Raw genomic sequence first — 27,597 nt, 5'->3', positions numbered from 1 at the left:
CTGACAATCGGACACTGACACTTCGCAGGAACCAGTGACGCCAATACAGTGATCAGTGCTAAAAATGTCACTGTACTAATGACACTGGCTGGGGGCAGGAACGCAGAATCCAACACCCCCACCCATCATATAAGAATGGAACTCTGCTTTGTTTACATAGAACAGAGCTCTGCCTAAGTCTCTGCCCGATGATGCTCAGACACCGACAGATCAGTTTCAGTGAATAGTCACAGCAGAAGCAGCATGCACGTCCCCTGCAGATGGAAGTGCGGGATCACATACATGTACAAACGTGATCCTGTGCACAGCTACTGCCCTGTAGCAGTAAAACTGCTATAGGCGGGTCAGCAAGTGATTAAAGTGTTTTACAATACTGCTTAGGCTACCTTTAATTTATGAATAGCAAAATCTGTAAAATAGACAGTAAAAGAACCTATTAAACAAATGACAAAATATTACTTTTTGAAAAAGGTTGCTTTATTTTGAAGAAAATAAAAGTTTATATGTGTGTCAATAGATCTCAATTGACAGGCTAACTCAAGCAACTATTCTAGAGCCTCTGCTTGAAAGCCTTACTTAATATAAAAGGTGTCATGGCAAATAAAATTTAAATGTTAAAAAATAAATCTAGGCGGCATATGAAATAACCTGCAAATAAAATAAAAAGGGCATTGGAGCTGTGCAGAGTGTAACATAAAACACTAAAATTTGGAACCAAAATAAAGTAAAGTAATGATCACTCTTGCTTTTAAGCTTTGGAAACCCTTGCTAAATTATTTTCATTTACACCAGCTACCTAATGCAAACTAACTGCAGAATGGTGGTTTTTTTTTCATCTATCTCTAAGTAGAACAATATAAACCTATGTACTAATGAACTGGGGGTGTTTTTTATTTAACATAATAAAAGATATTTAGAAAGCAGGAATCCCCCATTACGCACAGATAACATATATGGGCTAAAATCCAAATTCAGTGTAGGTTTAAGTTCGTCATTAGAAAAAAAAAAACATCTTGGTAATCAATAAGGCACAGCAGGTTATCATGTGCATGTTAAAATGTATTCCAAAACTGGAAACATACACTTTGGGGGCATTTGTTAACACTGAGATTAACTGGGAACTAAGTGGTGCTTCCTCCACAATGACAGATCAATCACTACATTGGTTTAGCTAGGAAGTCTGAGGGAACACAGCCCGCTTGTCAAATTATGACATTTCTAAATATAGCAGTTTTCAGAGTTAAAATAGCCACTCACAAAAATAGGGCAGTGCGTTCACCCATTTACCCCCACACTAAACAAAGGTAGTAATTTTAAACCTAGCACAGCATGTAGCAGTAAGCAACAAATGATACAAAAAAAATGCATGCATGTAGTAGCATTTAACACAGCAGGCTACAAATTAAATAAAAATAAAATTGAATTCATTTTTGCCTTAACAAAAAGGTTTTTAAAAATCCTGTTACTTCAGCTACCAAATATATGCCTTTATTTCCAAATAAAAACTACAGACATATTTATGGAGACCTAATAATTGATATAAAGGCTAAATGCCCTGGAAGTACATATCCATACTGATCATCACGGACACTTCTTAGCAAGGTAGTGCAACTGCATCGGGGGGGATTGGAGAAGTTAATGTATGAACAACTGATTTTAACACACCCAGTGTCTGTACTACACATACACTGGCAACACAATGACTCCACTTAGATATCAAATAGAGCAGCATAGATTATTATGTGGCAGATGTAACAAAAGTAAAAAAATAAATAAAAAAAATAAAATAAAATGTATTTCTATGGATTTGCTTAATGCTGATCAGTGAAATAAAATATGCTATTTTGTATTACCATTGATCATTTACTGATCTAGGCGCTGGTCGGTGCCTTCCTTCTGGTTTTAAAGGACATGGAGTATGAGGAAATCAAAATTCATATATTAAATGTGGTAAGTATTTATATTTATTTAAACTTCTCTTACCCCCAATATTCACAGATACTGTTCAAAACATTTATCATCTATATAAAAAAAAAAAAAAAAAAAAAAAGAAGAAGAAGCTTAAATTTCTCTAATAAATTTCAGTAGTTCTACTGACATCAGGGAAGTCATTACATTGTTCCAGTTTCCTTTGGACAAACAAAACAATTTGTATAAAGAAAAAAAAAAAAAAAAAAAAGAAAAAAGAAGAAGAAAAAATCAATGCCTAATACAACCCATGAAAAAAAATGTTGGTCTTACACCAAACTGTTTCTCAGGGTTCTGCATATTATGTTGAAACTAAAATAAAGCGGTAAGGTAAAAAGGGATGGAGGAGATAGAAATGACAAATTCTCTAGGTTTAAAAAAAAAAAAAAAAAAAAAAAAAATGTACACAGTAGGAAATTATATATATTTATATTATGTACACAACCAAAAAAGCTAATCAAGCACAGACTCTTGCTCTTTTTTAATAGTTGCTAGCATAGAATGCTCACTGTCTGCTGGATCTGAGTCCCCACTACTTAACAAGATTGACTTTCCTTCATCTTCAAGAGCAAAGACATCTGAGTTTTGGCCTTGGCACGTATGTTTTACCACCTCGTTGGGCGTGGAGAACGTTTTGTCACACAAGTTGCACTTGTAACGTTTATTTGTTTGTAGCATGTTGTCTAACTGGCTGCTTTCATCAAATGAACACAGTTCCAGAGTCTGCTTGTCGACCACTGTGTAGGTGTCAGAACTCTTTAGGCATACATGTCTAGCAGCTTGGTTGGCCCTACAGAAACTCTTGTCACAGGTGCTACACTTGAATGGCTTGCCCGTGTGGATGTACATGTGCTCTCTCCAATGGCTTTTCTGGATAAATTTACGCCCACAGATAGTGCACTCATACTTTCGACGCTTCACTTCTCTTTCTTGGTCGGCTTGCTCTAAGTTATCTATATCTGCAATATCGGACGGTGGTGGGGTCTCAGCCTGCTGCTGACCATCTATTATTGGCGAGTCTGAGATCTGAGCCATATCACTGTCACTTATCATGCCAGTCTCTGTTGTCTCCATGGATTCCTTTCCTAGCTCTGACCCATTATTACAGAAGGAAGGGGAGACACTGGCCTCTGTCTGCCCAGCTGTGGCGCTAAATGGCATTCCTGTGTGAAGCTGAAGGTGTTCACGCAAACTGCTCCTCAAGTTAAAACGGCGACCGCACAAGTGACAGGCATAATATTTGGGGAAGCTGCCATTTCTCTTCATGATGCTTGGCTTGACGTGAGCAATTGTGAGGGATGTATTTTGCTCCTCGCTTGGCGATTCCTCCATGCTATTTTCTTCCAGCGCAGAAGGAGCAGGAACAGAAGAGGTAGGCTCTGGAGACAATGGAGCATGCACTGGCTCAGAGAAAGTTAAATTTGTCCGGTTTGCTGCTGGCAATGAAGACGGGAGTTGATTTAACTGAACATTGTCTGATGGTGTTTCCTGATTTAACCTTGAGGTTTGTGGCCGAGTTTCTCGTGTTGTCTTCTCAGCTGCAGTGGTAACCTTTGTTGGTTGCCTGATCTGATGATCTGCAATCTGGATACCATAGAGGGAAGAAGCAAGTGGGAAAACCTGATCTGCATGAGAAAATCCACCGTGACTCGCAAGGCTGGCCTCTTGTATTAAAGGAAAGGCATGCAAAAACTTTATGCCTTGCTCAAGGCGCACAGGATCGATAAGCTGAGGGGCCATTTTTCCAGTATACATCAAGTGTAAAAGATAGCTGAAGATATCTGGCTGGATGTCTGTTGATTTTAAACGTACACATTCACTGCAGAAAAAATAAAAATAAAAAAAATTGTCAGAACAATCTTGCAGACATCAAATACACAGCATTGTTTTTTTGATATGTTATACTCCATACACACTGTTCCATATACCAGATTTATCGGTGTATAACACGCACTCCCCCCCCCCCCCCCTTAAAATCAGGAGAAAATCGTGGGTGCGTGTTATACGCAGATCCCCTGCTGATTGTAAGCCGCCGAAATACACAGTCAAGTGTACTCGTCTAGGTTCGGCTCCTCTCAGTCACGCCCAGTCCTGCCCTATGATGGACATAACACAGGGACTGGGCGTGACTGAGTGGAGCCGATACTAGCCGAGTGCCCTCGGCGGCGCTATATTTAAACTGCAGTGACACTGATAAGGCTGCATTGATGGGCATTTAAATGCAAGTTTTTTTTTTTCCTTAAAATTCCCTCCTAAACTTGGGGTGCATGTTATACGCTGATAAATACGGTAAATCCCTCCTGTAAGAGTTATCATGGGAAAAAGGTGTCTCCACTGAAGCGAGTGAGGTGAAATCTTCTGAACAGGGGCACAGACAGCAAAACAAATGTTACAGGGGTGTTAAACCCTCCCTATGCTATTCAAAAAAATATTTTTTTTTTTTGGCTGGAGTTACACTTAAAGAGGAAGTAAATCCTGATGGGTTTACTTCCTCTTTCATTCCCTGCAAAGGTAAAGCATAATGGACTACTATGCATCCCATAGTAGTCCATTATGTGTCACTTACCCGACACAGGAACCAGCGAAGTCACCGCTGTCCCCTGTAGTCCGGCGCATCCATCTTCTCAGTGGGTCTCGCTGCTCCGCCGCTTTCAATCGGCAAAGCCGCGATGACGTCACTCCCGTGCATGAGCACGGGAGCCGCCACTCGCGGCATATCGCCGTTGACCGCGGCACGCTCAGTGTGCCGCTGTCTACGGCACATGCGCTGTAGACAGCGGTGCCTGTCTTTCGGCAAAGATCTCCTAAACCGTGTAGGTTTAGGAGATATTTCTTGGACCTACAGGTAAGCCTTAATCTAGGCTTACCTGTAGGTCAAAGTGTGTTGTAAGGGTTTACAACCACTTTAAGTCGAATTTGTATGCAAGTTGGAACAGGTAAATGTTTTTAAGATCAAACCTAGAGAACCTATCTTGTTTGTAATCCGGGGACTGCCTGTAGTACAGGGAGGGAAAAAAGTATTTGATCACCTGATTTTGTACATTTGCCCACTGACAAAGAAATGATCAGTCTATAATTTTATGGTAGGTTTATTTAAACAGTGAGAGACAGAACAAAAATATCCAGAAAAACGCATGTCAAAAAAGTTATAAATTGATTTGCTTTTTAATGAGTGAAATAAGTATTTGACCCCATTCGCAAAACATGACTTAGTACTTGGTAGCGATACCCTTGTTGGCAATCACAGAGATCAGACATTTCTTGTAGTTGGCCACTATGTTTGCACACATCTCAGGAGGGATTTTGTCCCAATCCTCTTTGCAGATCCTCTCCAAGTCATTAGGGTTTTGAGGCCAACGTTTGGTAACTCAAACCTTCAGCTCCCTCTGCATATTTTCTATGGGATTAAAGTGTTACTAAACTCACAACAGTAAAATCAGTCTGTATATGCAGCATAGCATGTTTTTTATATTCACTTTGGAACTTAAGGGGTTAATCCTATGCATTGTGTAAAAAAGGCTGTTTTATCCTGTATGCATAGATCCTCCCCCTCCTGCACTGTCTATCTGTGGAAGGCTAACACAGGCAGGGTAGCCAACCTGCACATGCCCAGTTGTGTTTTCTATGCTGGAGAGAACATTTACTTGTTCTCAGAGCTAGCCAGGTCTCATGATATTGACACCACACATGTGGGCATGTATACAGGCTGTAGTGGAAATCTACCTGAACTCTGAAACTGCACAGTTTCTCCAATGCTAGCATGTAACTGTGGTATACAGAGCATCCAAAGTGGTATATAGTGGCAGTATTTTAATGTAAAAAGAAGATTTACAAGGTGTGGGCACTGTGGGGGGGTTGTGGCGGATGAACTATTTTAATATTACTGGGTTTAGTAACACTTTACACTCTGGAGACTGGCTAAGCCACTCCAGGACCTTAATGTGCTTCTTGAGCCACTCTTTGGTTGCCTTGGGTGTGTGTTTTGAGTCATTGTCATGCGGAAATACCCACCCACAACCCATTTTGCAATGCTTTGGCTGAGAGAAGGAGGTTCTCACCCAAGATTTGAAGGTACATGGCCCTGTCCATTGTCCCTTTGATGCGGTGAAGTTATCCTGACCTTAGCAGAAAAATACCCCCAAAACATAATGTTTCCACCTGCATGTTTGACAGTGGGGAGGTTGTTATTGAGAGTCATAGGCAGCATTCCTCCTGCTCCTCCAAACACGGCCAGTTGAGTTGATGTCAAAGAGCTTGATTTTGGTCTCATCTGACCACAACACTTTCACCCAGTTCTCTTCTGCATCATTCAGATGCTCATTAGCAAACTTCAGATGAGCCTGTACATGTGCTTTCTTGAGCAGGGGGACCTTGCAAGCGCAGTAGGACACATGGTGTAGTGTGTTACCAATTGTTTTCTTGGCGACTATGGTCCCAGCTGCCTTGAAATCATTGAAAAGATTCTCCCATGTAGTTCTGGGCCGATTCCTCACTGTTCTCACGATCATTGAAACTCCACGAGGTGAGATCTTGCAGGAAGCTCCAGACCAAGGGAGTTTTGACAGTTATTTTGGGTTTCTTCCCTTTGCAAATAATCGCACTAACTGTTGTCACCCTCTCACCAAGCTGCTTGGCAATGGTCCTGTAGCCCATTCAAGCCTTGTGTAGGTCTACAGTCTTGTCCCTGACATCCTTGGGCAGCTTTTTGGTCTTGGCCATGATGGAGAGATTGGAATCGGATTGCTTCAGTGGCCATTTTTTTTTTTGTTACCTGTATAGGTAACAAGCTGAGATTAGGAACCTGGTTCACATTGGTGAGACATATGCTCCAACTCTGGAAGCACATGACGTGTGCAAATCAATGGTTCCCTATGAGAGCCGTCTTAACTGCCCCAACACAAGTCAGTCTGACTTTAGAAAAGGTTCTTGCACTACTTTGGTCTGTTTTCAGCCCATTCAATATCACTAAAGTCGGATCCTCGTCCTAACCATCTGACATGGTGATTACAGCAGCTGTAAAAGGAATTTATTTCACACTGGGATTGTTTTGATTGATCAAAAAGGACAATTCAGACCATCTCAAAGTTGGACCAAAATCCTATTCAATCAAATCGGATGGAAGTAGGACCGATGTTGCGGGGCAAAGTAGGCTGGCAGTCATACAACAGTCGTGTCGTACCAGTGTGAACCCGGCCTGAGTAAATGCCCCCAATCTCAGCTCATTACACCTGTATAGAGGACACCTGTGAGCCAGAAATGTTTCAAATCGATAGGGGGATCAAACCCTTATTTCACGCATTAAAATGCAAATCAATTTATAAATCAATTTATAACTTTTTTTTAAATGCTATTATTTTTGTTGTTATTCCGTCTCTCACTTTTAAAATAAACCTACCATTAAAAAATGATAGACTGATCATTTCTTTGTCACTGGGCAAACATACAAAATCAGCAGGGGATCAAATACTCCCCCCCCCCTCACTCACTGTAGATCATGCTGTCCATCATAAAGGTTTTTTTTATAGAATAAAAATGTCAAATACTCCAGCTTTGCTTACCCACCCACCTCCAAGTCTACTAGGCAAATTGCAAAACTTTAAGAGAATTTTATTTTATATTCCCACCACCTTCATTTCTGGAAGTATTACAAACACCCCTTATTCCCTATGGACTGGTGACATTTCCATTCCATGGATGTCCTCCCAGAATCTGGGGCACACACCCGGGAACATCTGTGACAGCTGGGTCGCATCACGGTAGCGATCACTTGTAAACAAATCGGCGTCACGTTATGACGCGGGTTCCTCCCTCCCCTCTCTGTACCGATTGGGGGGGAGAGGTTGCAGCAGCGCTGTGGGCTGGATGTGTAGTGCCACAACGCTGCTCAGTGACAATCTGCAGAACACTGTGCAAATTCTGTCAAATTTTAAAAGAAACAGAATTTTTTATTTTTTTGTTTTTTTTTGTTTTTTTTTTTTTTTTACAGAATTTTCAGCCTTTTTTGATTAATAGCGCAAAAAAACAAAAACAAAACACTCAGTGGTGATTAAATACCACCAAAAGAAAGCTCTATATGTGTGTGAGGAAAAAAAAAAAGGGACAAAAATTTTTTGTTTGTGTACAGTGTTGCATGACAGAGTAATTGTCAAAGTGTGAGAGCACCGAAAGCTAAATTGGTCTGGTTAGGAAGGCGGTTTAAGTGCCCAGTGGTCAAATCAACCCTTCTAAATTCAATCCCTTTGAGCACCCCCCTCCCCCCAAAAAAGGTGGGGCATCGTTCGTCCCACTGACACCAATGACGGGGCACTGTTCGTCCCACTGACACCGTTCCTCTCACTGGCACCAGTGGTGGGGCACTGTTCCTCTCACTGGCACCAGTGGTGGGGCACCGTTCCTCTCACTGGCACCAGTGGTGGGGCACCGTTCCTCTCACTGGCACCAGTGGTGGGGCACCGTTCCTCTCACTGGCACCAGTGGTGGGGCACCGTTCCTCCTACTGGCACCAGTGGTGGGGCACCGTTCCTCCTACTGGCACCAGTGGTGGGGCACCGTTCCTCCTACTGGCACCAGTGGTGGGGCACCGTTCCTCCTACTGGCACCAGTGGTGGGGCACCGTTCCTCCTACTGGCACCAGTGGTGGGGCACCGTTCCTCCTACTGGCACCAGTGGTGGGGCACCGTTCCTCCTACTGGCACCAGTGGTGGGGCACCGTTCCTCCTACTGGCACCAGTGGTGGGGCACCGTTCCTCCTACTGGCACCAGTGGTGGGGCACCGTTCCTCCTACTGGCACCAGTGGTGGGGCACCGTTCCTCCTACTGGCACCAGTGGTGGGGCACCATTCCTCCTACTGACACCAGTGGTGGGGCACCGTTCCTCTCACTGACACCAATGGTGGGGCACCGTTCCTCTCACTGACACCAATGGTGGGGCACCGTTCCTCCTACTGACACCAATGATGGGGCATCGTTCACCAACTCTGATCCTAGGACATTTCTACTTCCATTGGCCACAGTCCAGCCCTTCAAAAGTTTAAAGGACAGTAAACCCTGCTCTAGACCTTCATCAATTAGCAATCTAGACCTGGTGTAGTGCAACTAGTGTAGTACATCAGGCCGGTACTCTGCTAAAGCGAACGGCAACTTACACTGTGGACGTGTTACATACATTTTTCTTGCAAATGCAGTTATTTCACTAAGCCTTATTCATACCATTGCATTACTTTTATGTGCACAGGGATTAAGGGCTCATATAGAGCACAAAGTCCTATGATAAAAAAACAAAAAAACAAACAAACACTTATTGAAGTGAGTGTGGAAGACCTGCTATGTTTTTTTACGGTTATCCGGGGATGTTAGAGAGATTTCTCTCACTGTGACAAGACAGGGAGGGAGGGAGGTAAAATCTGCAACAAGTACACAAAAAAATCTGACAGATTCTAGCCTGAGCTGTGTTTGCAAAAAATACAGCTTGCACACTTTAAAGCAGAACTAAGCTCTTTCAATCAACATTAAGCATTTGTAGTCCTTATGCTGCTAGCATTAGTAAATAGTAGTAAAGTATATTATAGTTACTTGTTTAAAACTTTTTTTTTTTTTTTAGTTGCTTCCTGGTCTAGGCCAAAATGACGTCATACATCTCAGAAGCCATCATGGGCATTTTTTTCTTTTATCTGGAAGAGGGGCTTTCACAGCTAAGCAGACCCTTCTGCCTGCATGCCTGAGCTAAGGGGATATAAAGCAGGAAATAAATTCTACATGAATCATCTGCCCTTTCTCAAAATAGCCAGGGCTAGAAATGCTAGGAAGGTGATTAAGGTGATTTGTCAACAAAATAAAGCATGAAGACATGAATAGATGGGCGAGTTTGCTTTTTATTTTTAAAAATAAATTAAATGAAATAGTGTTTTCAGTTTGCAGTGCCCATACAGTTAAAATTCTGCTTTACCCGGTAGCTGACAAGCCGCCACAGTTATACTGCATCAGGTTGGCACAGCTGTGTTAATCGCCATAGCTGTACATTGCTCCTTTAAGACATAGCAGGCGTGCCTGATGACCGTCGGGCACCCGCGATCACTCGTGACAGAGCAAGAACCGGGATCTGTGTGTGTAAACACAAATCCCAGTTCTCTCAGGGGAGAGGAGACCGATTGTGTTTTCATACTAAGTATGAACACCGATCAATCTGCTGCCCTAGTCAGTCCCATCCTCCTACAGTTAGAACACACCTAGGGAACACAGTTAACACCTTCCCTTGTCTGTCTTTTTTTGTTTATAGAGCAAAAAAAAAAAACAGGAGGTGATTAAATACCACCAAAAGAAAGCTCCATTTGTGGGGAAAAAAAGGACATAAATTTTATTTGGGTACAACGTTGTAATTGCAGTTAATACGATGTAGTGCCATTATCGCAAAAAATGACCTATCATTAAGGGGGGCAAATCCTTCCGGGGATGAAGTAAAGAGGTTGCATGGTCATCGGTGCATGCGCTGAAGGAACGGCCACCAGTGACATCACATGGCTCCAGCCAGTCACACAGCCGTAGTCCACGGCCACGTTAGGAAGACGGGCGAGGATGGATGTGGTCTGCAACGGGGACGACATGAACTTCATTTGCAGGCAAGTGTAACATAATGTGCTAGTATGCAATGCATACTAGCACGTTATGCCTTTACTTTGCAGGGGGAGGGGGGAAAAAAAAAAAAAAAAAAAAGGGAAAAAACCCCAGTTTACTTCCCCTTTAATCTTCAAATCAAGCCCAGATTATCTATACAGCCAAACCTGAACAGTTAAAACCAGAATATTTCTTTCTTCACTTTGTGAAAGTGAAACTTTTACAAGGTGTGTGGCGACTTGGATGTGACTTGTTGTCCCTCTGCAAATTTGGACCCACTGTTTCATGTAAAACATTCAAGTTACGACTTTCATGGCCCTCAAGTCAGAAAGAGTGTAAATGGGCGCTTATAGAAACTAGCAGCTGGCACAAAAAAAGGTCACAAGCTAACCTTATAAAGATAACAATAAAAAACAGTGCAGCACTCTAACAAAAAATATAAAGTGACACAAAAAAAATTAAATCATAAGCCAATAGACATAATAAATACAGCAGCTTTAGCCTACGTTATGTTTATTGGCTTATGATGATTTCATATTTTTTATGTCACTTTATATGTCTAGTTTGAGCGCTATACTATTTTTTATTGCATGAAAGTCAGACCAGAAAGTAGTGCATGAACTACTTTGAATTCACTGCAACATTGGGACACACATATACGAATGGTTATCACTGGAAAACATTGGGTACAATTGGTCATGCAACTTTGATGTCCACAATCGTATGACAAGTCACACAAGTGTAAATATGGTGTTAACGTTGCCTAAAGTCAATGGTTGTGAAAAATTACAGAAATGTACCATTGTATTTAACGAATATCAGACCTATTACCTTGTTTGATGAACAAAGAGCATCTTGAAATAGTTGGAAAATGATGCAAGGACCGACTTGTGTGCCTTAAAGTAAACATCACCAATGGCTACTGTGCAGTCACAGAGAAACCCAAACTCTCTCTGGGCATTTAGCTGTTGCAGAAGTATTAGTCCATGATTGGCCAAATCCATCTTGCTTCAATGGAGCCTGAAAACACAAAACAGGATTCTACCGTAATTACAGAAGAGGTAAAATTACTTGTTTTGTTCACTACTGTATATCTCGAGTGATTAAAGAGTCTCTAAAAAATTTAAAACCTTTGCTTCCTTTCAACATAAGGCATCTTCTACTTCTCAATTTCAACAGTAGCCTCCTGTTCGGCATTGAACACTTACAGCAGGGTCAAATTCCTGTGCCCTATGCCACATGCTAGTTCCTTCCTCTAAACTCCATCTCAATGCAGGACTCCGTAGTGACTTAGGAGTTGAAGGAAGGAAAGGTGACCGAGGGTGCATGTCCAGACACTTCCAGAAGCATCAGATGCCAAAGAATCTTTCCAAGACTGCAGCACTTAAAAAAGGAGGATAGGTAGAGAAATGGACTGTCAGAGGGGTTAGTATATTCTGCCTATTGCAGGTTTTAAAATCTTAAAAGTTCTGACAGAGTTTTTACATATTAACAAAGACACACAAACTGAACATAACCTCCTAGCTTCCTACAAACTGTGTTAATACATTTTTTTGGACAATGGAAACCAAAAGTGGTTTGCTTATTTACAGTGAAACTGTAAATAAGCAAACTTACATTATGAACAAATTACAAATATACATTTACATAAAATAACACTAAATATATATATATATATATATATATATATATATATATATATATATATATATATATATATATATATATATATATATACACACACACACACACACACACACATATACATATACATACATATACACACACACACACACACACACACACACAGTATCTCACAAAAGTGAGTACACCCCTTACATCCTCAATTTGAGTTTTTATTTTATTTTTTTAGATGGACACCATGCTGGCCCTGAGGAGCTGCTGGCAGGAGTTTTATTATATATCAATTTGCTTAAAATTTGAATCGATTTGACCCCTCAACTCGATTCAAAACAATTTTTTCCCTAGAACTATGACAACACTGAAGAAATTACACTTTGCTACAATATAAAGTAGTGAGTGTACAGCTTGTATAACAGTGTAAATTTGCTGTTCCCTCAAAATAACTCCACACACAGCCATTATGTCAAACCGCTGGCAACAAAAGTGAGTACACCCCTAAGTATAAATATTCAAATTGAGCTCAACGTGTCAATATTTTGTGTGCCCACCATTATTTTCTAGCACTGCCTTAATCCTCTTGGGGATGGAGTTCCCCAGAGCTTCACAGGTTGCCACTGGAGTCCTCTTCTACTCCTCCATCACATCTCGGAGCTGTTGGATCTTCGAGACCTTGTGCTTCTCCACCTTCAGTTTGAGAATGCCCCACAGATGATCAATAGGGTTAAGGTCTGGAGACATGGTTGGCCAGTCCATCACCTTTACCCTCAGCTTCTTTAGCAAGGCAGTGGTCATCTTGGAGGTGTATTTGGGGTTAATATGTTGGAATACTGCCCTGCGGCCCAGTCTCCAAAAGGGAGGGGGGATCATGCTCTGCTTCAGTATATCACAGTACATGTTGGCATTTATGGTTCCCTTAATGAACTGTAGCTCCTCAGTGCCAGCAGCACTCATGTCACCATGACACTCCCACCACCCTGCTGGACTGCAGGCAAGACACACTTGTCTTTGTACTCCTCACCTGGTTGCCGCCACACACGCTTGACACCAACTGAACCAAATAAGTTTATCTTGGTCTCATCAGACCATAGCACATGGTTCTAGTAATCCACGTCCTTAGACTGCTTGTCTTCAGCAAACTGTGGGCTTTCGTGTGCATCATCTTTAGAAGAGGCTTCCTTCTGGGACGACAGCCATGCAGACCAATTTGATGCAGTGTGCGGTATATGGTCTGAACACTGACAGGCTGGCCCCCCACCCCTTCAACCTCTGCAGCAATGCTGGCAGCATTCATACGTCTATTTCCCCAAAACAACCTCTGGCTATAACTCTGAGCATGTGTACTCTACTTCTTTGGTCGACCAGGGCGAGGTCTGTTCTGAGTGGAACTTGTCCTGTTAAACTGCTGTATGGTCTTGGCCACCGTGCTGCGGCTCAGTTTCAGGTTCTTGGCAATCTTCTTATAGCCTAGGCCAGTGATGGCGAACCTTGGCATCCTAGATGTTTTGAAACTACATTTCCCCATGATGCTCATGCACTCTGCAGTGTAGTTGAGCATCGTGGGAAATGTAGTTCCAAAACATCTGGGGTGCCAAGGTTTGCCATCACTGGCCTAGCCTAGCCCATCTTTAAGTAGAGCATAAATTCTTTTTTTCAGATCCTCAGAGTTGAACTTCCAGTGACCAGTATGAGAGTGTGAGCTCAATAAAACTCAATTTAACACACCTGCTCCCCATTCACATTTTGAGACCTTGTAACACTAACGAGTCGCATGACACCGGGTAGGGGAAATAACTAATTGGGCCCAATTTGGACATTTTCAATTAGGGGTGTACTCACTTTTGTTGCCAGCGGTTTAGACATTAATGGCTGTGTGTTGAATTGTTTTGAGGGGACAGCACGTTTAGTTATACAAGCTGTACACTCACTACTTTACATTGTAGCAAAGTGTAATTTCTTCAGTGTTGTCACATGACAAGATATAATAAAATACTTACAAAAAGGAGAAGGGTGTACTCACTTTTGTGAGATACTGTATATATGTGTGTTATAATAAAAAAAAATCCCTCAAAATTTCCCTGACGAAAATTAGTGAACATGAGGTTCGTGTTATCAATTTCTCAGGTCATCATCCTGAACACAGAAGCCAGGGATTAGACCACAAGCAGTACCCTAGTTTCTATGTCAGTAGTACAACTAGAGTAGATGGCCACATTTTTATTAAAGCGAAGTTCCACCCAAAAGTGGAACTTCCATTTACGTACTCCTCGCCCCTGACACGCCACATTATTTTTTTAATTCCCTGGCGGGTTGGGGTTGGGTGGGCCGGCCGGCCCTCCCTCCCTGCAATCTTCTGAGACAAGGCACAGGTCCCAGAAGATTGCCTGGCCACTAGCAGAGTGACAAATTTTGTAGCTGCTGACTTTTAATAAACGAAAAGCGTGTGGAACTCCACTTTAAGCGATTTGTGGATTGTGCAGACACCTGGCTCCCTGATTTTCTCAGAAGTTTGCTCTAAGATACAAGTCAGATTCTAGGTATACTCTCTCAGGCTCAGGATTAATTTCTTCTACAGGGATGCAGATGCTGCAACTTCTCTCATTAGAACCCTGCAAGGGCATCAGCAGATTGGACTGAACACTCCTATTCAGGAACCAGACTTCCAAGGACATAATAGAACATACAGCTTTTTGTTAACCACTTCCCACCCGGCCAATGCATATATACGGCCGGGTGGGAGCCGTCTACTCCTGATAGGCCATTCAGGAACGTCCTTCAGGAGTAGCGGGATCGCTCGCGCAGCGGCGCGATCCTGATGTGCTCGTGTCACCCGGACACGGCACATCTCAGATCGGCAGGAGGGCTCTGTGATTGGCCCTCCTGATCACATGACGGCCGTGTCCAATCACGGCCGTCATGTGATGTACACAAACAGCCGGTTGCTAGGCAATCGGCTCTCCTCACACAGAAGTCACCGCTGAGGAGAGGAGAGCAGAACGCTGCAGCCGGCTGATGATCAGTGAGTATGGGCTGCTTTTTACTCACTGATCATCAGTGTAGTGTAAACACACAACACACCACACAGTACAAACACAGTCCCCACATATGTCCCCAAAACACACGTCCCCAAATAATAAAAACATGTCCCCCACATATGTCCCACTAAAATCACATGTCCCAATGATTATCTGCACACATATGTACGTGATCACCTGCACACATATGTACATGATCATTTGCGTACATATGTCCGTGATCACACAAACCAATTATTATACACTTAACGGAATTTTTTTTACCAAAAACATGTAGCAGAATACATTTTGGCTTAAATTTATGACAAAATTTGATTTTATTGGATTTCTTTTCAAATAGAAAAAAGAAAATAATAGTTTTTTTTCCAAATTTCCGCTATTTTTGCGCTTATATCACAAAAAAAAAAAAAAACTGAGTCGTGAATAAATAACACCAAAATAAAGCTCTATTTGTGCGAACAAAATGATAACAATTTCATTTGGGTACAGTGTAGCATGACCGCGCAATTGTCACTGAAAGCGCTAGAGCACTGAAAGCTGAAAATTGGGCTGGGAAGGAAGGGGGTGAAAGTGCCCTGTATTGTAGTGGTTAAGAACAGAAACAGGTCTACACTACAAAGTTTGTTAAAATAGATCACCCAGGAGAGGATTTTTTCTTTTCTCAACAGAGGAGCAACTCTTTAAAAAATGAGCCTAGGTAAAACCTCAAACGTTGGATTTGGGGACCCTTTTCTATCCCCTTCAGCCTGATCTGTAACTTTGCAAGTCCATTTGCCTCTATTAACCTATAAATGTCCATCATGTTTTTTACCCACTATCCAATGCTGGGGGTGGGGGGGGGAGGCTGGTTGATATAAATGGGTCCAGAGGTGTGGGGACTGTGTTATGTAAAAGTACAGATGATTATCTTCATTTATTAGCAGGTGAATGCGGCCCTCCATGCATTCACATACATTGAATCCGGCCCTTAACTGGAAAAAGGTTGCCGACCCTGTCTTAAGATAAAGGGGATATAAAAAGTCTACAAACCCCTGTTAAAATGTCAGGTTTCTGTGATGTAAAAAAAGGAGACAAAGATAAATCATTTCAGTATGTTTTCCACCTTTAATGTAACCTATAAATGGTACAACTCAGATAAACAACAAACTGAAATCTTTAACCACTTCAGCCCCTGACCGTTTTGCTGGCCAAAGACCAGACCACTTTTTGCGATTCGGCACTGCGTCGCTTTAACTGACAATTGCGTAGTTGTGCGATGTGGCTCCCAAACAAAATTGACATCCTTTTTTTCCCCACAAATAGAGCTCTCTTTTGGTGGTATTTGATCATCCCTGCGGTTTTTATTTTTTGCGCTATAAACAAAAATAGAGCGACAATTTTGAAAAAAAAAAAAACACATTTTTTACTTTTTGTTATAATAAACATCCCCCAAAAATATATATATATAAAAAAAATCATTTTTTTCCCCCTCAGTTTAGGCCGATACGTATTCTTGGTTAAATAAAAAAAAAAAAAAAAAAAAACAATCGCAATAAGCGATTGATTGGTTTGCGCAAAAGTTATAGCATTTACAAAATAGGGAATAGTTTTATGGCATTTTTATTAATAATTTTTATTTTTATAATAGTAATGGCAGCGATCATCGATTTTTTATTGTGACTGCGACATTATGGTGGACACAGCGGACATTTTTGGGACCAGTCATTTATACAGCAATCACTGCTATACAAATGTAGTGATTCCTGTGTAAATGACACTGGCAGTGAAGGGGTTAACCAGTGTGTGGCAGTGTAGGGGTTAAGTGTTCCTAGGGGTGTGTTACTAACTGTTGGGGGCTGGGCTTTCATTTAGTGAACATTGATCTCTGCTCCAATTACATGGAGCAGAGATCAGCATCTCTTGTTGCTAGGCAGAACGGGGAGATGCCGCCCCGTGAGACGAACGCAGGTATGCCCGCGGTGATTGAGTCCGCGGGACCCGCGATCGGACTCACAGGGTCCAGACCAACATGCCGGCGGCGCGCTTGCGATGGCAGGGCGGCAATAGATTGGACGTAGTTGTACGCCAATATGCCTGCCCGTGCCATTCTGCCGATGTACATCAGCAAGCGCTGGTCGGGAACTGGTTAAGGTGGAACGAAAAAAAATAAAAAAATAATTATATGATATGGTTGCATAAGTGTGCACACCCTTAAAACTATGAGTCTATGAGCATTGCATTGCACATCTTGACTTGGGAATATTTATCCACTGTTCTTTGAAAAAAAACACTCCATCTCCTGTGCACCTCCCTCTTCAGACCATCCCACAGATTTTTAATCGGATCCAGGTTTGGGCTCTTGCTGGGCCATTCCAAAACTTTAAAGCGGTATTCCAGCCACAAAAAAAATAAATAAAAATAAAATAAAAGGGGAAGGCCAGCAGCTACAGACACTTCAAATTTCCATCTACCTTGACTAAGATGGTGATGTGCAGTGTTGTTTTTGCATCAAACATAATTTTTGGAATTATGGCCAAAAAGTTCAATCTTGGTTTCATCAGACTAGAACACATTTTCCCCACATGCTTTTAGGAGACTTCAGATGTGTTTTTGCAAAATTTAGCCAGGCTTGGGTGTTTTTCTTGGCAAGAAAAATCTTCCGTCTTGCCACTCTACCCCATAGCCCAGAGATATGAAAAATGGGAGATTGTTGTGACATGGACCACACTGCCAGATATTCCTGTAGCTCCTTTAATGTTGCTGTAGGCCACTTGGCAGCCTCCCTGACCAGTTTTCTTCTCGTCCTGTCATCAATTTTGGAGGGATGTTCAGTTCTTGGGTAATGTTACTGTTATGCCATATTTTCTCAACTTGACGATGATGATGACTGTCTTCACTGTGTTCTATGGTATATCTAATGCCTTGGAAATTATTTGGTACCCTTCTCCTGACCGATACCTTTTAGCAATGAGATAGTTCTGATGCTTTGGAAGCTCTCTGCGGACCATGGCTTTTGCTGCAGGATGCGACTAAGAAAATGTCAGGAAAGACCTACTAGTAATCAGAGGCACTTTAAATTATGGCAGGTGGGTAAAGACTCCTATTTAACAGGAGTTTGAATATGATTGCAGCATCTCCAGTTATAATAGGGTGTGCACACTTATGCAACCACATTTTCGTTTTACTTCCCCGCATAAAGATTTCAGTTTGACGTTAAATTGAGTTATACAATTTATAGGTCACATTAAAAGGTGGAAAATGTTCTGAAATTATTTATCTTAGTCTCATTTTTTAACATCACAGAAACCTGACATTTTAAAGAGGAAGTAAACCCTGACGAGTTTACTTTCTCTTTCATTCTCTGCAAAGGTAAAGCATAATGGACTACTATGCATCGCATAGTAGCCCATTATGTGTCACGTACCTGACACAGGAGCCAGCAAAGTCACTGCTGTCCCCTGTAGTCTGCCACATCCATCTTCTCGGTGGGTCTCGCAGCTCTGCCGCTGTCATTCAGCGAAGCCGCGATGACGTCACTCCCGCGCATGCGCACGGGAGCCGAGACGCGCGGCATCTTCATTATTGAGGATTCCCCGCTCAGTGCGCCTGCGTGCCGCTGTCTACGGCGCATGCCCCGTAGACAGCGGTGCCAGTCTTCGGGCAAATATCTCCTAAACCGTATAGGTTTGGGAGATATTTCTTGGACCTACAGGTAAGCCTTAATCTAGGCTTACCTGTAGGTCAAAGTGGTTTGTAAGGGTTTACAATCACTTTAATAGGGGTGTGTAGACTTTTTATATCCACTGTAACGATTATGCTTCCATTCCTATATTCAAACCTTACCCGTCTCAGTAACCACATCTTTACGTTAATCTTTTAGAATAGAATTTAGAAAATTACTATGGGCTCACTTTCCAGACTGCATAAGCAGGACAACACGTACCCTACTGAAACTCAGGGGTGGCCTTCCATATGACCCTCTCCTTTACTTCACGAGGGTAGCTGATTGGTTCAAGCATTCCTCACAAACAATGGATTTTACTTGAACAGGAATTCCCCATCTTTCCTGTACAAATCCCGCCATGGACAATCTCGAAACAATATCCCCAGCTAAACACCCAACCATTGGGCCTACTTTAGCAGGAACAGACAACTTTCAGGAACCCCTCATCTCCTTAACCACCTCACCCTCTTGCACCCTGAATTTCTAGAAAGGTACTGGAGGCAAACTGGACACAACACCTCCCGTAGGTGAAATAGCCACCTGAAACCCATCATATCCAAATTCATTTAAACGTTAATTTCATGCTGTACAATAATGCACGTTAGACTGTAACCTGTAGGCATTTAAAGATATTAACACTCATGCCGCGTACATACGACCGCAAAGGTCCAACGGAACAAATCCCATCGGACAATTCGATTGTGTGTGGGCTCCATCGGACCTTTGGTGTCCAAAAATTTGATGAACTTTAGAAATAGAACAGGTTTCAATTTATTTTGCCGGAACTCCGCCGGACCCAGTTCCTATCGAGAAATCCGCTCGTGTATAGGCTAGTCCGATGGGCAAAAACCCGATGCTAGGGCAGCTATTGGCTATGAACTTCCTTATTCTAGTCTGGTTGTACGTCATCACGTTCAAATCCATCGGACTTGGTGTGATTGTGTGTGGCCAAGTCCGTTCATTCAGAAAGTCCGTCGGACCTAGTCCATCAAAAAGTCTGGTTGTGTGTATGCGGCTTCATAGAAAACTATCTGTGAGAGGGCAGCTGCATGGTCACAAACCTGTGACCATGCAATCTGCATTCACATTACACAGGCATTGCATGTAATTTGCACAGCAGTGCAGTGTGAATCAGAAGCGATGTCTGACGCTGCAGCAGTGGGAACCTTTAAGTTTACCTTTAAGTAAAAAATAATAAATGCACATATTTTTGCAGGTAAAAAAAAAATGTGCATTTATTAATATGATTGTGTGTGTGTGTGTGTATATATATATATATATATATGTGTGTATGTATGTATGTGTATATGTATATGTATATGTATATGTATATGTATATGTATATGTATATGTATGTATGTATATATATATATATATATATATATATATATACACACATACATACATACACACACACACACGCAGGAGCCTGCAAAGTATTGCACCAGCTATCAGTCGATTTTAAATGTAACAGGGGCTGTGGAGGACAGAAATGGGAAAGTGGGGCTTTCAGGGGGTGCTGGGGCATGATGCACCCTAAATAAGGGTGCAAAGCTGGGTATACAAAATTGTTTTTTTTCATTTAACCAGCGTGGGGGAATGGAAAAAAAAAAAAAAAAAAGGACAAATCCCTAATACCTGTGATTCTGTCATTGAAGTTCTTGCTCAGATACTTCTTATAGGGTGGAAATATATAAAGCAAGAGAGAGTGCATGCCAGCCCTAGTGTATTATTGTTTAATTGATGAAGTTCATTCTATAAAAATTGAGGGTTGCTTTATCCGGTGTAAACTGAATATCCATAAAAGCCTCCTCTCCTGGTCTGAAGATCAGTTGGCTCACAGCGACTTGCAGCGTGGTAGAGGGTACCTGTAAACACAAGCCGCCTACTTCCTTGTATCACGCGCCGATCAGAGCACTCGCATGGACCAGCCAATGCTGCATAATGTCACTTGCGGCCAGGGGAGGGGATGCACAGTGATACAGCCGACGCCTCTAGTACGATTAATGCGGTTGCTAAGACAACATGTTTCAGAGGCATAGCCTCCTTCTTCAGGTAATGCCCTCTTCTACTATAGTGATCTTATATGCTATACCCCCGCCCCTCCTCACCGTATGCCAATGGCATCATACAGACCAGGAGCACAGAGTACACATCAAAAAGTATCTACAAAGCGGAGGAGGTTATATAGCAACAGCATCTTAAAACTAACATTTGTATAACTCAATATGGAATAATTACACTAACTTTAATATGATTCTTACAATGACAAGAATATTCTTATTGTATATTCTTAAAATCTATTAAGACACTTATTTAAAAAGTACTTATATATGAAAGTACTATATAAAACAAGACATACTATATATAGGTTCATGTCATCAACAACAGAAACACTGCAAGAGCATAGTCATACATGTCAATACATAGTGTATAATGTAATATCGAAGAGATGTAGTCATAATATTTTTTTTTTGGCTTTTTGATATTAGTTGTGAAGGAAATATACACTATATTACATAGGAGTATACCATATACATTATAATACTGTTATTTGCATCAGAGGAGTTGCCACCACCCCAAATGGAAAGAAAATATACCCTACAGTCAATTCTGTAGCCTACGCAGGAATTGTAGTAACATTAAGGACTATGATGACCAGGCAATCATACTGTCAAAAGTTTTAGGAAAAAGGATATGCAGATCATCATATCCAAAAGGAAAGAGACCGATATAGAGAAGGCAACCAGAACAAGAATATGACTATAACTGCTAAAGACCAACATGATGGCCTTTAGCAGGTCTTTTTCCAGCATCTGTGTCCATATAGCACACACACTGTCTGTGTTCGAGTCTGATCACCTACCTCTGCATGCCTATCACACTATGAGAGGCTGTGACAGTACAGAGGCTGTGTTCCCACTGAGATACAGGGTGATACTTTTTGTGGGGTGTAAAAGTAGCTTAACAAATTTAGCCAGGATCTGTCACTGATCAGTGTACCGACCCGCTGCCGCCTGTACCATTTGCTGTGAACAATTACAGAAGATCACATGACAACTGTAAACAAATGGATGGTTTCCTTTCATGCCACCCATTGTGTACAATTTTGTTGCTAGCTGTGATTGGTTACAGTGATCACAAGGTACAAACAGGGCCAATCACAGGCCATTGATACCAGGTGATTAGCTGTGGCCAATCACAGCTAATCACAATAAAACACACTGAATTAATCCGTTTCGTTCAGTAGAAATGGTTGCTTATACCAGTGAAATTCACTTTTATAAACAATTATAACATGTAAAAAAGAAAAAAAAAAATCCTGATCACTTCTCCAGAGTAGTACTGGTATATTTTTTTTCTAAAGTCACCAGTGAGTGTCCCTGTTTACCGCCACACTTATTTCATAACACTGTACTACACTGGTGACAGGGTGTTTAACCACTTTAGCCCTGGAAGATTTGGCTGCTCAATGACCAGGCCATTTTTTGCAATACGGCACTGCGTCACTTTAACTGACAATTGCGCAGTCGTGCAAATCTGTACCCAAACAAATTTGATGTTCTTTTTCTCCCCACAAATAGAGCTTTCTTTTGGTGGCATTTGAACACCTCTGCTAAAAATAAAAGAAGAGCGGAAATTTTGAAGAAAAAAAAAACACTTACTTTTTGCTATAATAAATATCCCAATTTATTTATTTTTTAAAAACACTTTTCCTCAGTTTAGGCCAATATTTTCTTCTACATAGGTATGTTTGATAGGAAAAACAAATTGTAATAAGCGTATATTGATTGGTTTACACAAAAGTTATAGCGTCTACAAAATAGGGGATAGATTTATAGCATTTTTATTTATTTTTACTAGTAATGGCGGTGATCTTTTATCGGGACTTTAATATTGCGGCGGACAAATTGGACATGTTTGGGACCATTGACAATTATACACCGATCAGTGCTATAAAAATGCACCAACTACTGTAGAAATGTCACTGGCAGGGAAGGGGTTAACCGTGTTCCCTAGGTGTGTGGGGAGGTGGGTGTTAGTGACTTGGTGAGGAGAGAGATTGGCGTTCATACTTAGTATGAACATACAATCTCTCTCCTCTCCCGACAGAATCTGGATTTGTGGAGAGAGAGAGAGAGAGCCTGGGCAGAAAGGGGGTAAAAGTGACAGGTATCGAAGCAGTTACATCCCTTTCAGATGGGGTGGACTCATTCGAGTGGATCCACCTACTCAATGGGGATCTCTTTCGATGAGCAGGTGGATGACAGGCCCGTGTCTGTTGCGCTATGCAGAGCGGACACAGCCTGCTGTTCTCTATGGGGCGGTCAGATGGAAAACGGACTGCCCGTTAATTTCCATCCGACTGTCATCCAATCTGTTGAACTGATCCCCATCCATTTGTTTTAAGCTGACCAGATGCCGGCGGGTGTCAGTGGACACTCCACCGCTCCAGAGAACAATGGATGGTCTGATAGGGTTTGCCTGAAAAATGGTCAGGTGGGCCCAATCGGTCTGCTGGTGTGAAAGGTGCCTTAAAAACACTCATCTGTATCAAATCCAATCCCGTTCTACCAGTCACTGTTTATAAAAAGTTCTGGTAGACAAGTAGTTAAAGCAAGCCTGTGCTTTGCCCATTCAGTGCGATGTTACAGTGGTAATACAGTCAAAATTGTAAAAACGCTGATAGGCACCCTAGAGGTCTTTTCCATCACAAATGTTCCCCACCTGTCAGTGGTAATGTGATTGGAGGGCGTACATGGGAAGCATTTACAGGCCACTCTGTGAGCCACGGATTATGCTACTCCCATGCGCAGCAGTGACATCACCAGGACCCAGCCATTCCAGTGGCTGAATATATGGAACCTGGAATAAAAAGGCACACCATGTTGAGGGAATCTGGCCTGGTATGGTGGTATGTCAAAACCAGGTACCCACTTCCCCCCAAAAAAGTGACATTTCTTAGACCCCTTTCACACTGGGGCATTTTTCAGGCGCTTTAGTGGTAAAAAAAGTGCCTCTGAAATGCTTGAAAGAAGCCTCATCTGCAATCACAATGTGAAAGCCCGAGTGCTTCCACACTGAGGCACTGCGCTGGCAGGGCATCAAAAAAAAAAAAAAAAAGTCCTGCAAGCAGCTTCTTTGCAGCGCTTTTGGAGCGGTCAATACACCACTCCTAAAGCACCCCTTCCCATTGAAATCAATGGAAAGCGCCTGCAAAGCTCTTTTGGCAGCGGCGCTTTACGAGCATTTTTCGGGCGCTGGCAGTGTGAAAGGGCTCTTAAAGCACTTGGGCTTTCACATTGGGATTGCAGATGAGGCTCCTTTCAAGCGCTTTTTTAACGCTAAAGCGCCTGAAAAATGCCCCAGTGTGAAAGGAGTCTTAAAGCAGAGGGGGTGGGGGAGGATTCATAACGGTATGCTCATACTTATGCATGTGGTTGCATGAATCTAAGCAATTCCCACAAAAAAAATGCGCAAGGCTGCCATTCATTCTAAATGGCACATCCCACGCATATAACAATAACGCATGTTTGTAAACTCAGGAATATTGCATGGTCAAAATGACCATGCAATTTCCCTGCAGGGCACTTTTAGAAAAAGAAGCATGCACTTCTATGAGAAGCACAGGCACGGAAGCCCATTCATCTGAAAGGCCTGCCAAGTGTCTGCACCCCTTAAAAAAAAAAAAAAAAGCATGCGAATGCCACCAGCACACCAAGGATCTCCAGGATGGGTCCAAAGCTTTAGGTCTCTTTCACATGAACGATCTGTTCAGGTCCGTCTGTCAGTTTTTTTAGGTGGACCTATAGGGATGCTCCATAGACCTCTATGGAGTGTCGGATGTCAGCGGTGACATGTCCGCTGACATCCGACCCGCTCCAAACCGAAAAAGTGTGACAGATGAAAAACCTATCCCATCTGCGGATAGGATGACGGTGGACTCTGCGGTGCATCGTCATCCGATCTCCCATAGGGGAGAGCAGCGCTCTGACAGGTCCGTCCCTGCACAGTGTGCAAAGACGGAACTGTCATCTTCCTGCTGAGCGGGGGAACAACCCCCGCTGAGCAAGCGGATGTCCATGGGGCAGATCATCACGGATCCATCCCATGTGAAAGAGGCCTTAATCAGCTATCACATCATTGCATCAAATTGCAACTATGCAAAATAGCAATCTGCTGTAAGGATGCAATCGCTGATTAGGCCCTCGTTCACACTGACAGTGGCTTTAAAATTGTGTAACGTCACCTCAAAGTGCACGATTTCAAAGCCATGTCACTGTGCCTTGGAAGCCATCTGTGTGGATTCATGCACAGATGTCTATGCAAGTCGCACCCGAAATTGCCAAAAGCAGTGCGGGAACTACGTTTTCAAATTGATGTGGCACCGCAAAGTCAGCGTTGTATTGATTTGAACAGTGCAATTGCCAGCAACTGGATACGACCTGCCATGCGATTTGACCTGCCAAAGGTTGCTCCAATGTGAACAATGGCTAAAGCTTTGATCCCATTCTGGAGATCCTTGGCGTGTTGGTGACATTCTCTTGCTCCGACTTGACATGATTCCAGCCAGAGGTCACGTCAGCACCCACCATGTCTACAGGAACGCGTGTGTTGGGAATAGTGCACTGGAAACACTTTCAAAAAGTCGCTCCAGGAAAACTGCATAGATGTGATGGGACTTACAAGCAGCCATGTTAAAATCAAAGATTGTGTATTCATGTGCCTCTAAAAATGCACAGGCATGAAACTAGCCTTGGGCTATGAAACAGAAAGCTAGCAGCTGATTGGTCGACAGACACAGCTACTCTGGGCTTAATAAATTCCCTCTCCAAACATCACCTAGCACACTGATCTGGTACACAGAACACACATCCTGCCACCCTCACCCACGTGCGCACACAGATGGCACCGCCCATTGTTAGAAGCAGCCTGCCATGCTCGGGTCTGCTGAGCACGTTGTGGGCCCCTTTGACCTGCTGCCACTATAAACCATCCAGTCCTTCCCCTCCCCCCCCTCACAGAAACACACACAGCCGATCCCCCAGGCGGCCCAGCCCCTCGCTGCCTGCAGCGTCTCAGGACGTCCCCGGCCGGATACAGAGCGGTGTGATGGGCCGGGGAGGGGGGCGGAGCCGGCGGGCGCTGCCACTTCCGCGCAGCTGTGAGGGGGAGGAGAGCGCGTGTGTATATGGGGGAGGGGAACAATCTAACGAACAAAGATGGCTCCGGCTCGCGCTGTCGCCTAAGCGGTGTGGGAGAGGCGGGGTGTGGAGGGGGGACGAGCTGGCGCACACACATGGCGGGCCATGGCCGCCGTTCTCAGGCCTCCCTTTGTCCCCCGTAGCCTGTTCCGTGGCCCGCAGTACAGCCAAGGCGGCGGAGAGGCTCCCAGCACCGTACATAGTACAGCCTCCGCCGGCACGGTCACAGTCCGGTATCCCTCAAGGCCTCTCCTCCTAAGTGTTACCCCATAAGCCCCGCTCGTAGCGGGGAGCCCCGGTCTCCGGACACACGCGCACCCCCCCCCCCAATAAATGAAGGCGCACGTGGTGCCGGCCCTACAGCCCGATAAAGTCTCCTCACCTCAGCCGTAACGTCTCAGAGCTCCGCCGCCGCCTCCTCCTCCGTCTTGTCTTCCTCTCCGAGAGGCGGGCTGGAACAGAGCGACGAGAAAAAAAAAAACCCGTCGGTGCTTTCCTGTCCGGTTACGTTAAGGTCACATGACCGGCAGCGGGGAGGGGGGGCAGTCGTGCAGTGAAGCTTGCAATGCTCTCCCGCCGGGAGTATGAGGAGGCGAGAGTCGCCTTCCCCTCCCCCTCTTCCTCCTCCTCTGTGTCTCGTTTTTTTTTTTTTTTTTTCTCCCTGCGCCCAGAACACGGCCCCGCCACCTCCACCGCCGCCATGTCGGTGTCTCCTCCCGCTGGAGCCGCTCGTGTCAGGGAGAGCCGCGCGCTGTTTTCTGCATTGGCCTGTCACAGACTTTCATGGCTGAATGTGGCCAACCACAACAAGGGTCACGTCAAAAAAATAATTGTGGAATAATAAAGACGACCAATACGAATATCGCATGCATCTCTCAACACACGTTCTCAGTACATTTCAGTCAGGGAGCTCTCCTCACAGCCCTGGCCTGTGACTGAATACAGTATTTCCAGTCAGCAGCTTCTACTACAACCTATGACTGGATGAGGAAAGCACAGTCCTGTCTGTTGCTCATCCACACAAACTTTAAAGTGTACGCAAAGCTCAAGTCTTGTTCACGTCCGAGCAATTTGTTACCCGGTTCCAAAATTACGACAACGCTCCATAATAAGGCCTCACGCACGTGGGGCGACAAAACCGCTGCTTTAAAAGTCTTGTTCAAGCCCCAGCAATTTGTTACCCAGTTCCCAAATTACGACTACGCTCCACAATAAGGCCTCACACACGCAGGGCGACAAAACCGCTGCTTTAAAAGTCTTGTTCACGCCCCAGCAATTTGTTACCCAGTTCCAAAATTACGACCAAGCTCCACAATAAGGCCTCGCACATTCTGGACGACAAAAACGCCACTTTAAAAGTCCTCTTCCTGTTCCTGCAATTTGTTACCCAGTTCCAAAAGCAGGACAACACTCCATGATAAGGCCACGTGCACGC

At 43.3% G+C, this 27,597-nt stretch overlaps 1 protein-coding gene across 1 annotated transcript; it reads right to left on the bottom strand.

Moving 5' to 3' along the window:
• Nucleotides 1–455: 455 nt before the first annotated feature.
• ZBTB2 (zinc finger and BTB domain containing 2) lies at nt 456–27,060 on the bottom strand. Its single transcript, XM_077486341.1, has 3 exons — nt 26,545–27,060; nt 11,410–11,598; nt 456–3,787 (listed from the first exon to the last, which is right to left on the bottom strand). The coding sequence occupies exons 2-3, from the start codon at nt 11,580–11,582 to the stop codon at nt 2,422–2,424; spliced, it is 1,539 nt and encodes a 512-aa protein (XP_077342467.1). The 5' UTR covers nt 11,583–11,598; nt 26,545–27,060; the 3' UTR covers nt 456–2,421.
• Between the last annotated feature and the right edge of the window lie 537 nt (nt 27,061–27,597).

The sequence above is a fragment of the Lithobates pipiens genome, unplaced genomic scaffold (genome assembly GCF_037356315.1).
Source record: "Lithobates pipiens isolate NorthernLeopardFrog02 unplaced genomic scaffold, aLitPip1_a1.2 Scaffold_18, whole genome shotgun sequence".
Lineage (NCBI taxonomy): Eukaryota > Metazoa > Chordata > Amphibia > Anura > Ranidae > Lithobates > Lithobates pipiens.
This window is presented reverse-complemented; position numbering and strand designations above follow the sequence as displayed.